A 13,155-nucleotide genomic window follows, 5' to 3' on the forward strand; every position below is an offset into this window, starting at 1 on the left:
TTCCTGATACGGATGGGCTGGTGCTGGCAAACCAGCACCTGTGTGCAGTGGGATAAAAGTGGAGTACAGCGACGCCTGCACTGTAGCCGTGTTTCTCTAATTTGGAAACACGTAGTGCTTGAATTTTACAGGTGCCGGTTTTATACAGCATAATAAATGTGCTCACCGCAAAACTCTAATCAATGCAATGTAGCTTGGCAATCCTGGGGAGAGGAACAGGCCCGTTGAAAGATTTAAATTCAGTTTCTCTTCTGGATTAAAAATGAAGGCAGAGCATCCGACGTGCGGGCAAGACGACATATTTCAGTGTAGTGGTGGAAGAGTCAATTGGTTTTTTTCTCATTGTCTTCCTAGTATCCTGAAATGTGCTTGGGGAATTCTTGGAGATCTCTAACCTCACATAAGAAGTCATACATCAACATGCTTATTTTGAAGTAGCGCTGTGTTGCGTTGATAGCTTTTTGCAAAAAGTATAACTTGTTACTTCTTAATGACTTCTAGGTTTTTTAAAACAAATTGTTTATCACCTGCAGTTTTGAGCAATTTCAGAGCAGTAAAATACTATTTTGAAGTTAGAAAAATGTAAATTAGTATCCCAGACTCAGAATTCTAAGGTTTCCTAAAAATCTCAGCTTCATCTTTTACCTTGTGTAGGCTATTCTGGTGGTAATGGTAGTCAAAATTAATAAGCTTTGAATTGCTAAAAGCTTGTTATCTTAGATTTACATTTTAATGGATGCATCTTGATGCTTATGTGTGTGTGTGTTGTCCAGGTCTGACTGTAGGATTAGGATTTAATCACTGACATGGGCAGAAGAAGGAATAAAACGTTGTGCTGGAGTCTTACTGTAATACAAGATGAATGATAAGTGTTGATAACTGTAGTGTTAACATTTCCATAGCTAAACTGCTATACAGCATTAGATTATTACCACAAAGGACAGGTTACTTACATCGTACTTCTGATAGAATTGGCACGTCTCACTTTTAGTAGTTTGTTCTGTTGGTTGGCCTTTAAGTTAGGGGCAAGAATCACTAGGGGCTTAGTATCACTAGAATGATACTAAGCAGTAGATACCAGTTTTTAAACCGACATTTTAGACATGCTTGTTTGGCAGTACAGCACCACAATTGTTTTTATAATGTTTCTAGGATTTTCTTAAGCATTTCTGTAGCCTGCAAAACCCAATCATTTGAGGCTCGAATTCAGTATTTTTCCAGGGATGTCTGTTCCCAGGGATGTCAGATTTAAAAGAATGAGTGGACTTGCAGACCTTTGCACTTGACAGAGTATTCGGTTTATTACTCTGATCTCTTCTTGCTGTTCAGTTTGTTACACTAGTTTATGCAGTGAGATTAGGCTTTGTGCTATCATTTCAAATGACTTAATGTTCATCTTAACTTAAAAATATTTTGGGTTTTTTTAACATAGCCTAAACTATACAAGTCCATTATTGAAGATGTGATCGAAGGTGTGCGGGAACTCTTTGCAGAAGAGGGTTTAGAGGAACAGGTTCTGAAAGACTTGAAGCAGGTTTGTTGGGTTCCCCTGCATTAATGGAAGTTGTGAATTTTTTTCTTTTGAGATGATATACCTGTCTGTTTCTTTGCCCTCTAAAATGTGCAAACTTTTGCCCTTAGAGTTACAAATATCCTGCAAATGATGTATTGGGCTGCTGGACGTCAAAATTCAGTAATGACTGTTGCCATATTTATTGGGTAGAATCAGTTAGTTTACTCTTGGAAGAATACCTGATTATAATTTTAAATGTGGCTTATTTTTAAAACTGATGTCTGTTGACCCTAATAATCTTTCTGCAGCTTTGGGAAACCAAGGTGGTGCAGTCTAAAGCAACAGAAGGCTTCTTCAGCCATAGCCACCGTTGTCCACAGTTTACCCTGCAGTTGCCGCAAAATTTTCACCGTGTTCTGCAGGCTTCAGCAGGTCAGATGTTGTTGAACACAACAGATGCAATTTAAGAATAGCTCAGGGATTCAAGAATCTTTTTGGAAGACTTGAAGGTGCTGCAATAATTTCGATTTGCAATGCTCATGTACATATCTAGCATGATGGGGAACAGTAATTATTTGAAAGCAGAGTTTGACCAATAAGGGATGAATTAAACTTTGATGAACTACTGCAGTTATATCTATGTGCTCTTGATCTGTTGCTTATTTCCAGTAGCAAAACATGAAGAGAATTTTAGCCTTCTTGTGTGCAGTCCAGAAGTGTAGCCCTTCAATTGCAAGTTTTGCCAGTAGGGTCCCTTTTTACTGTGTGGCATGATGCGTGCTGAGTTTATATGGCATGTTCGTGCCATGCAGCTCTGCTGTTGTGTTGGAGTTTAATCTGTTTCTGCACTTGCTGAAATGTAAGGCCTTGCTCAAACAGAAGAGTGGGTGTTTTGGGGGAGTTTTTTGGTCTGTCTTTCAGTTAGTTTTCTGAAAAGCAGTATTCCTGTTGCACTGAAGAACTTGACTTTCACACAGACTCTGACATTGGGACCTATTCTTCCAAATTAAATCCAGCTGACCACTGTGGTAATGTCAGGGTAGAGTGTAATGCTCAGCTGAGGCTTCTCCCAGTGTGAGAGGCCATTAGGGCCTTTCCACACTAAGGACAAAACTTGATGATTTAATGAAAATTTGTGTTGTAGTGCACTTCAGGGTTGGGCAGGCACTCTTCATCTTTTTTTTTACAGTCTTGAATGGACAGGTTTTGGAGACATGTTTTAGTTGTTCCATGTGGTTAAAGGGACTATACTTCTGGGTTTGTTTGCTATTGGAGGCTTTATATTTAATGAGCTTTATCTTGTTACTCCTAATTTTTGCAAGGCCAATACTAGGGCAAAACAATATTTTGAAATTTTGAAGATTGCTTTTCCTACTATTGGCACCTTTGGATTTGCTCTGGTGCAGAAAGATAACTGCACATTTTCCTCCTGTTGACCAGGCAGTGCATTTTACCTATATGTTCATGGTCATGTTAAAATGGTAGCATTGCATGTGTGTCCTTCTAGTTGATGTAATAACTAGAAATGGCATGGTTAACTTTTACAGTGCAACTTAAACAGATTAAATAGTTAATTAGAAATATGTTAAAAAAAATAATCTGCAAGACCAGCTTTTAGCAAAATGTAAGTTTTACAAATTGAGGGTATAACCCCTCCCCCTGCGTACAGCATAAGCTTGAAGCAGCATAAAGGGAAGTATATTCGAGAGCCTTATCTAGACATGCTCACTTGTTTGTTTGATCTAACGAGTATGAAACTGAAGTTAGATTGCTTTAGTTTCAGCAGTGCTTGCTGTAAATTACGAAAAGTTCTACTGTGACTTGAGAAATTAATGGTTTTTTTAAAGTGGCTTTTCAATTTTATTTTTTTTTTTCCCCTATAGCTTCTTTAGTTATCCCAACTGGCAGAGGTTTTCAGCATTTCACAGCAGCAGGCCTGGTACGTAGCTGTAGTGACATTTTATTTCCATTTTGATTATTCTGAATTCTAAATGATTAAGTTTGTTACTTGTTAATAGGCTTAAGGGGAGGCAAGTATTAAATATTTTTCATGTATAGATGCTCTAGGACAGTATTTAGGGACGAAAAAGTAGCATTTCTCATGACAGCTTCAACTGTCTAATATGGTATAGTAGACAAGGGAGCAGGAGCTCTGCTGAGAGAGAATCAACAGCTGAAGAAACTCAGTGTTGTTACTTGAACTTCCCCCCCCCCCCCCCCTTTTTTTTTTCATGAAAACTGTACAAAAGGTAAGAGTCTGCAGAGGGAGAGCTGTAACTCTGCTGCTTCTGTTTGAGCAGTGAAAAAGGATGGGGATCTACCAGTTGGTTTTGGCAAGCAGTGCAGCCAGAAGCATGTTGGAAGACATGGCTGCACATATGTAGTTCATAGGATGAAATGTAGTGGAAATGCATGTCTACAGATACTTTTTTTTTTTTTTAATTATTATTATTACTTGGTGTTAAAATAATGCATGGTTGGGAAATGCTAGCACTAATGAAGCTGGGAGCAGTATTATCTGCAAGGCATAGAAATCATCCCCAAGAAGGTGTTTTTGGAGCTGACAGACTCTGAACTCTGGGCATGGCAAAATCTGTTTGGTGAGAGGAGGGGGTATTAATTATCAGAGCTTGATGAACTTATCGAGTGCCTCCTGAGCCTCAAGCTAATTAGCTTGCCAAGCTGAAATACAATATTGGGAAGGTGTTTGTGTATCATGCAAGTTTCCCAATTTAAAATTTGGATTTCCCTGGAACAGCTAGTTTGAAAGAGAGCCTTATAGCCAACTCTTTGCTTTCCCAGAGAAAAAGAGACCGTGAAGTGACTTAATAGGCCTAGGCAAGGAATCTCTGCTGTGTCAAGTTGTACATAAGCTTAGGTAAAAGTGGCTCTGAGTGGAAAAATACCTTTCTGGATGGTGCGTGCATTGAGGGGGCACAGAAAAGTGTTCTGTTAATGAAAGGGGAATGTGATAACTGGAAAATAGGAAACACTTTGGGCAAGTCATTATTCTATCAATACAGAATACTCTTAACTGTCTAAATCTGAAAAGTCTGAAGCAACTCTTCAGTAAAGACGATCACAAAAAGCCCCTCATCTGTGTTTCATCTGGGTGTGCTGTGTGTGATGTTCAGGGCCCTAGGAGATAAAGTATGCACTATTTCTTAATAAAGCTCTTGTGTATCTAGGGTGCTTCACGAGCAGGTGCAACTCTTGCTCTCCCTTCGGGCATTGCTTATCCTGTACATGTACCAGCTGGAGTGACGCTACAGACAGCATCTGGTAAGATTAAGGGGACACGTAAAACATTACAGTGCATTGCCTGTATGTGGATATTGAAAGATGGTCCCGAGTACAGTAGATAAAACAAATGTGAAGTTAAAGTATAGGTGGGTAGAGCCAGTTCTCCTCCTTTTCCTTTGTAGTTTGTGTTTGTAATTGCTGCATGGGGGAAGTAATTACATTGATTAGTTAGCGTGTCAGTTGTGTACACTGGCAAGATCAGTTAACATGGGCTGGCAGGTGATGCCATTTTTTTGCTCTACAACTGCTCGCAAATATGTTCCTTTGTCAGTTCAGACATAGGTATCTCCTTCTCCTGTATGAGGGACAACCTTTCATATTTTAAAAAGGTAAAGGCATTCTGGTACTTCAGAAAAAAATTGATTATTTTTATTCAAATAAAATCCAACCATCCGTTAACCTTTTTGATCACACTCTTCTGCTGATAAAACTGCCTGTACTGCTTGTACAAAAATATGCTTGTACTGCTTATGGTGTGATGAGTGGAAGGCTTATTTCAGTCATAGATTGACTCTTTCCTCAAGCAGCAGTTTTTCTTTCACTAGATACCTATTTCAGGTATAATTCCTAAGGTTTTGAGACCTTTAGGCTGGTATCAGTGACTCTGTGTGTGTAAGTATGTGTGTGGGGAAAAGAATGATTAAATGAAATTGGGAACTTAGCTTTGGCATCTTAATTCTAACACTGATAATAACTCTAAGGATTCAGTATTTGGAGTGTTTTTTGTACAATGAGAGGACAGATAAACTAGGAGTTTTTTTGTTTTTGTTTTTTTTTTAACTAAACTAGGAGGTTTTCTTTGGAGGGGATACCTAAATGTCCTTAAGAATGAACTGTCCCTGTAGATATGGAAACAAATTTAAAACAGGATTTTCCTTTTTTTTTTTCTTTTTAATCCAACCCCAAAAATGGGTATTAAACATGATGGTCTAGATGGAAGCTCTGACTCAAAAAGCCTCTGAATGCTTAATTTTCAAAGGCTGAAATTGTGCTTGGGGGAAATACAGCTTTGTAAACATCCTGTTTCTCATAGTTTGCCTGAGTATTTGCTATTGGTTATTAGCAGCAACAGGACAGTGGCCTGGATGAAACTGTGGTTTAACTCGATGAAACAGTTTTTTTAACTCTTCTCTCTGTAGGGCACCTTTATAAGGTAAATGTGCCTGTTATGGTTACCCAGGCCCTGGGAGATGCAAGTATTCTACATCATCCTGTTCAGCAGATACTTCAGCCCCTTGGGCAACCTTCAGTTCTGCAAGCCAGCATTGCTGGTGTTGCACAGGTGAATGCATCTTCTGCCCAGGCAGATGCTGAAACATTGCAACCTCGGGAGACTGCTGTCCAACAAACCATGGCATTTCAACCAAATGTCATGGAAAAAAACCACCTGGAGAACTCTGCCAATACTACACTGGTCCAGCAGCCTTCTGTGAGTCAGCAGGAAACCTAATGTAGCGTTGAATCAGCATGCAGACTCAACAGAAAAATCCCAGCACAGCAGTCTTCATACAGCTGTGTTTACTCCAGAATCCTCTGAAGGGTTTTCTCCCCCTGAATCCTTGGCAAACAACTCGAGCAGTGTGCTGCTGGATGTGGAGGGGCAGTTAGACATTGAGCCTCAGGAGTTGGTGCAACAGCAGGTGTCTGATGATATCATTGACCTGATTATCACGGGCAAAAGTTTGGATGATAACACTGTTCTGAAACATCAGGACAGCATTGCTTCATCTGACAAGGTAAGGCCTTTCATGTCTCAGCTGGTGAAAATACATCCGTTGGAGATGGTTGTTTGAGGTATCATAAGAGATGTGATCAAACACATCTAAGTGACAAGTAGCACCTCTATATTATTATAATAAAAATTATTATTTTAAAGTTAATTTTTGAGATTGTTTGGAATAGCAGTAGCTGCCTGCTTATTTTTACATTAACAATTTGTTACAATTATTGCTGAAATACTGGGACTGAAGAGAAGGACAATCTAAAAAAACTCTGAAAATGTAATGGATAGATACAATGTATTCTTAGACTTACTGACTCTGTGGGGGGATAACAGTAGCATTTTTTTTTTGTGACTGAGCACACATGAATTTCTTTGAGAACTTCCATGTCATTCTGACACTGAATCCGCATGTGGATATTGGCCAGCTGTGGGCAAATTGCTTTTGCAGTGTCAGCTGGGTTTAGTTTGAATTCATAATGTGGGGAGAGCATTTAACTTGCATTGAGAATGCATACTGAATATGAAAAGTCAAATTTGGTAAGTGAAAATCTGCTGGAAAGCAATGTATTTCCTTGGGAAAAAATCCTGAACAGACTAAAATTCAGCTAGAGCTGTGTGAAAAACTTGAATGATCTTAATTAACAAGCCACTTTCCTGACCTCATCTAATTTTTGTTCCAGAAATTATTTGCAGATGTTTTAAGTTCAGGATGGCTTGCTGACTTTGAGTTGTAATGCTTATATGTGATTGTGGCAAATGTATTAAATGCAAATTTAATGACAGTAATGACAAATGACTGTAAATAGAAAGCATGTTATGTTGCTCATCTGAACTCTGATGGCAGGATGGTAAAGACTATCCATAGTAAGAATGGAAGGTCAAAACAAAGTGTTATTTTCTTGAACTAGAAAGTGTATGTGGATGTGAATTAAGTGCTACAATAAAGATTTAATGAGAAACTGAAGATGGCTGAAAGCTTAAAGCCCTTTTATACTTCTGCGAACACTCAGTTTAGGGATCTAGCACTTTTATGAACAGTAACTTGAAGTACTGAAATATTTACTGTCTCTCAGCTTTTTGTATCTTACTTAAACAAAGCATTTTGATTGAGTTGAGGGGAAGGGATGAGTTAATCTTGGCTTTTATTTCAAAAATGGAAGATGCTTTTTTGGGGGGAAGGGGAGTAGCTTGTTTCCTTTTTTCTTTTTTTGTTTTTGGAGTTTTCCTTGCAATAGAAATTCTAAAGGCCAAGTCAATCATACTTTTCTTAACAAGTTGTTTGAGTACAATAGTGTTTAAGGAAAAGTCTAAGAGAATGTCTTTCTATATTGCTGAGGAATATTTGGCATGGATTCAATTTAAGGTTAGGTCTAAAAACAAGATTTGCCAATGTACTCAGGGTTTACAAGTAGGTCAGGACTTGAAATTCTCATTTTGGTGCCCCAATCTTGTTGCTTTATTAAACAAAAATCTCAGGCTTTGTACTGAACAATGAAAGCTATGTGGTGTTAATTCGCAAGCTGTCTCTGGTCTCTTTTATTCCTGTCAGACAGAACCTACTGAGCAGATGGAATCTAATTTACGATCAGAGAAGGATATCTGCAGTGACATTGAAGGCATAATTCAGCTAGATGGAACTGGTGATCTTCCTCCCAAGGAAGAAATACAACATACAAAAGATAGCGAAGAGAATGAGTTCATTGGCATTATTGAATCAGAGGATCTAAAAGTTCTGGAGGATGAGGATGAGGAAGACGATGATGAAGAACGTGACAGTATTTCAAACACAGAGTCTAGCAGCAGTGGTGGTGATAATGAAGAGCCCCAAATAGATATAGTTGAAGAGGTAATTTACTTTTAAGCCTTGTGAAGTACATTACAATAGTTTACCTGTCTCGACTGTTGGATTGTTGGACCCAGAACAGTTCCTGGTAAGGTTAATGCAGAGAATGCATGGTTAAGTTACGTACCTCTTGAGAAATTACTTGAGAGCTCATTATGAGGAGTATGTACAAATGAAGAAAATGTTGAGAAGTTATTTGTTTATTGGATGAATTAAAATACTTAATCACCACAATTAAAGTTCTGCGGTGAAACCTTGGCTTCAGTGGAATGGAGTTCTGCTTTTTCTTTAAGTAAGATTGGGATACAAATCTAGGTTTCTTTTCCTTCTGAAGGACCACAGGGAATTAGACAGAGAAGAGAACAACGTAATACAAGTATGTATGCTTCCTAGGAAAAGGCTTTTCTTAAAGATGGGCAATTTGGGGTCCTAGAGATTCCCAAGAGAATCAACTCATACATAGCTTCTGGACTTCAAATACATACCAGTTGATTAGTATTCCAGTTACTGGGGTCAGCCTTGTCAATTAGCAGTCTTGCTTTTTTAGCTGTTTTTGTTTAGGGTGTGTTTGGTTTTGAGAACATAAGCATGTAAAGATGCTTATAAATGAGCTTAGTGCAACATGGTCTTCATAGCCTCGAGGTCTTGATTTTTGCTCTGGTAACCTTTATTGCTCTAGGTGTGTTTAATGTCAAGTATATTCAATGATATTCTGAAAGAATGTATAAAATACAGTTTTAATCTCTAGGACCCGCTAAATTCTGGTGATGATGTCAGCGAACAGGACACTCCAGACTTGTTTGACACCAACAATGTGATAGTTTGTCAGTATGACAAGGTACAGTATATCATTTTATCTTTGTTCCTTAATAATTCTAAATAATATCTTCAGCAAGTTCATGTCTGGTCTACTGTCGGTACCTTTTAAATGAAATCTAGTGCTGTAATAATTGAGTGTTTAAACTACGTGTTTAGCTGATGTGTCTAAAGACTTACCTGCTGTTTTCTGAAATAAAGATAATCAATAGGTTCACAATGGCCTATTAAATGAGAAAGGGGACCGAATCTTGCGAAATTAAGTTTTGCAAAGCTGCAAAAGCTTATTAATTTCTTTAACTTGTAAGTAATGTCAACAGCTCCATGGATGTATGTATGCATTTTCAGCCATGAAATAAGACTTTTGAAATGGATAACCACAGAATCACAGAATCGTAAGGGTTGGAAGGGACCTCAGGAGATCATCTAGTCCAACCCCCCTGCTAAAGCAGGCTCACCTAGAGCATGCTACACAGGACTTCATCCAGGCGGGCTTTGAATATCTCCAGAGAAGGAGACTCCACAACCTCCCTGGGCAGCCTGTTCCAGTGCTCTGCCACCCTCAGAGTGAAGAAGTTCTTCCTCATATTCAACTGAAACCTCTCGTGTTTCAGTTTGCATCCATTGCCCCTAGTCCTGTCGCTGGACACCACTGCAAACAGACTGCTTCCGTCCTCTTGACTTCCGCCCTTAAGATATTTGTATGCATTGATGAGATCCCCTCTCAGTCTTCTCTTCTTCAGGCTGAACAAGCCCAACTCTCTCAGCCTTTCCTTGTAGGGGAGATGCTCCAGTCCCTTTATCATCCTAGTAGCTCTCCTCTGGACTCTTTCTAGGAGTTCCTTGTCTTTCTTGAACTGGGGAGCCCAGAACTGGACACAGTACTCCAGGTGGGGTCTCACCAGGGCAGAGTAGAGGGGGAGGAGAACCTCCCTCGACCTGCTGGCCACACTCCTCTTAATACACCCCAGGATACCATTGGCCTTCTTGGCAACAAGGGCACATTGCTGGCTCATGGTCAGCTTATTGTCCACCAGGAAAGAGGAGTATTGTACTTTCTCTTATATATTTTGCCTTTGAAGTGCTTCCTGAGAGATTTTTTCCTACCAGAATTCTGTCGTGTCTGAAAAGCAAAACAGTTGTTAAGGGCGACTTTGTCCTCCTTCATTTTAATGTTTAAAATTCAACCTTATTTTGAACTCTTGGAGATCAAATTAAGTATTTCTAACTCTGCTGTGGTTTTGGACACTTACATGTCAGTGGTTTAAAAGTTGACAAAACAAAGTGCGTATCTTATTTTGAAACAAATATGGAAAAAAATGTTTCTGTAGTTTGCTTAAGAATGTGCTTTGGCGTTTATTCTTTTGAAAGTGACTAATAATTTTTTCTGAGTGTTCAACTAGGCCTGCCTTAATGGTGTCTGTGTTTTAGGAAACAGCTTCTAAGAAAATTGCCTTTACTAAAGTGTAACAGATTGAGTCTTTCTGAAACTAGTTATTTTGGAAAATGTAGATCTAGGGATACGTGTTGAAAATGCATCTGAAATTGAGCCACAGTGTCTGTGTTGTATTGAAAAAGCACACAAAGTTTTGAAGCTTCCTCACTTAGTTTGATGTTACAGATGCTATGGGTAGTAGATATTGTTAGTTTAGCAAGTTTTGTCTGTACTGAGTTGAAAAAATGGTTGAGAATTTTTAAAAACTGCTATGATGTTCAGCACTGGACATTCCTAAAGTAAATTTAAGAACAGATATGATTCTATGATTCTATGATTCTATGATTCTATATTATTAGAAATTAACAGTTACAGAAGTTAGGGGGAGGTGTTGGCAACATCCCCCTTTCCTATATAGATTTAATAAAATGTAATAGGTTTATTAAAGTAGATGGAAACAGTTCTCTGTTAAATTACCTTGTTATGTATGAAAGAATGATATAGGCAAAATGATGGTCCTGTTTTGGGTTTTCCCTCCTCTTTCTTTCTGGACTTGAAAATAGACTGATGCTTAAAATCCAAGGAATTTTCTAAAGATGTTTTAAAATTCCTTCTTTTAGTATTAAACACAAACTTTCTGCAGTATAGATCGTTTTGCAGGCCTTTAAAAAGAAGCAGAATATGCAAATTCTTTCTGGTTTTATATGGCAGTATTTGCTTCTGAGCAAAGTTTTCCTGCTTTTAGCCTTATCCTAACATCCGTGTGCATGCAATATTGCTTTGTTGTGTGTGTGTGTGGGGGAATCCTGCTACATTTCAGTGAAGCCATACTTGTTTGCAAGGTGCAGTATAGTTTGGGACTGATACACTCATGAAATTGCTCCGTTACTGTCTTCTTTTCCTGCCAGTGTTGAGCTCTCAGAGCTAGCTTTTTTTTTTTTTTTTTTTTTTTTTTTTTTTGGGGGGGGGGGGGGGGTGGGTAGTAGATATTGTTAGTTTAGCAAGTTTTGTCTGTACTGAGTTGAAAAAATGGTTGAGAATTTTTAAAAACTGCTATGATGTTCAGCACTGGACATTCCTAAAGGAAATTTAAGAACAGATATTATTAGAAATTAACAGTTACAGAGGTTAGGGGGAGGTGTTGGCAACATCCCCCTTTCCTATATAGATTTAATAAAATGTAATAGGTTTATTAAAGTAGATGGAAACAGTTCTCTGTTAAATTACCTTGTTATGTATGAAAGAATGATATAGGCAAAATGATGGTCCTGTTTTGGGTTTTCCCTCCTCTTTCTTTCTGGACTTGAAAATAGACTGATGCTTAAAATCCAAGGAATTTTCTAAAGATGTTTTAAAATTCCTTCTTTTAGTATTAAACACAAACTTTCTGCAGTATAGATCGTTTTGCAGGCCTTTAAAAAGAAGCAGAATATGCAAATTCTTTCTGGTTTTATATGGCAGTATTTGCTTCTGAGCAAAGTTTTCCTGCTTTTAGCCTTATCCTAACATCCGTGTGCATGCAATATTGCTTTGTTGTGTGTGTGGGGGGGGGAATCCTGTGTTTTTTTTTTTTTTTTTTTTTTTTTTTTTTTGGGGGGTGGGGTGGGTGGGACTGTGTGGGGGTGTGCCCAGATTCAGGAGGCTGTTCCCTTGAGAGGGCAGTGAAGTCATTATAAACAGCTGAAATCTACTGCCTCTATTGTGCTGTGTTCAGTGGTAGTGTTTCACATGTTTTGGCCTATCAGGATTTTAAAAGAAAACCAAGCTTTGTAAAGCCAGTTGTGCTTAAAACCACATTTTTTTTTTAATGGATGGTCTAACATATATGGGGGGGTATTGATTAATTTCTTTTATCAGATACATCGAAGTAAGAACAAATGGAAGTTCTACTTAAAAAATGGAGTGATGTCCTTTGATGGTAAAGACCATGTTTTCGCAAAAGCTATTGGAGATGCAGAGTGGTGAGACCTCACTGAAGTATGTACTTTAAGACTGTGGCATTATTCCCTTATGAACTTTCTGTGAAACTACTAAACTTTCTATTTTTTTTGCCATTAAAACAAAACAAAACCCCCCAAACCCAACAACAAAGCTGTGATAAAAATATGCAAAATCTGTGTTGCTAATACATGCAAATTAAAACACTGTGGTGTTAGCTACTCAGCTGTCTTTGCTGTTCTTTTCTGATTATTTCATTACTTTTCTACCCAAGAAACATCATTGGAATGAATAGCTTTAAAGACTTAAAATGTTGTATCTGTTAGTCATTCAAGAAAGTAATGGAATACTAAGTGACTGTATTTAACTAGATTTCAGTTCTGTTGGGTTTTTTTCCACTTATTTAAAAAAGAGCTAAAGTATGACTTGAAATATAAAACTACACAGTTGTTGTTGATGCTATTTATTTCTTTTCAAAGGCTGCTGAGTTTAAAAAAAAAAAAAAAAGCAACATTTGTGCAAGTCTGAAACCTGTGGCTGTTTCAGCTGTGTACTTCTCTCCCCTTTCCTTCTGCCTTGCTTTT

General features: G+C 38.1%; 1 protein-coding gene across 1 annotated transcript in view; it reads left to right on the plus strand.

Annotated features, from left to right (window-relative positions):
* Positions 1-12,598, plus strand: part of LOC104134606 (stonin-1) — a 36,898-nt gene extending 24,300 nt beyond the window's left edge. Inside the window, 9 exon segments of the mRNA XM_035903608.1 lie at positions 1,433-1,534; positions 1,822-1,945; positions 3,397-3,452; positions 4,702-4,795; positions 5,956-6,259; positions 6,261-6,552; positions 8,089-8,385; positions 9,131-9,220; positions 12,491-12,598. Of these exon segments, the coding sequence (XP_035759501.1) occupies positions 1,433-1,534; positions 1,822-1,945; positions 3,397-3,452; positions 4,702-4,795; positions 5,956-6,259; positions 6,261-6,552; positions 8,089-8,385; positions 9,131-9,220; positions 12,491-12,598 (1,467 nt within the window).
* The last annotated feature ends 557 nt before the right edge of the window (positions 12,599-13,155 follow it).

The sequence above is a fragment of the Egretta garzetta genome, unplaced genomic scaffold (genome assembly GCF_000687185.1).
Source record: "Egretta garzetta isolate BGI_Z169 unplaced genomic scaffold, ASM68718v1 scaffold11, whole genome shotgun sequence".
Lineage (NCBI taxonomy): Eukaryota > Metazoa > Chordata > Aves > Pelecaniformes > Ardeidae > Egretta > Egretta garzetta.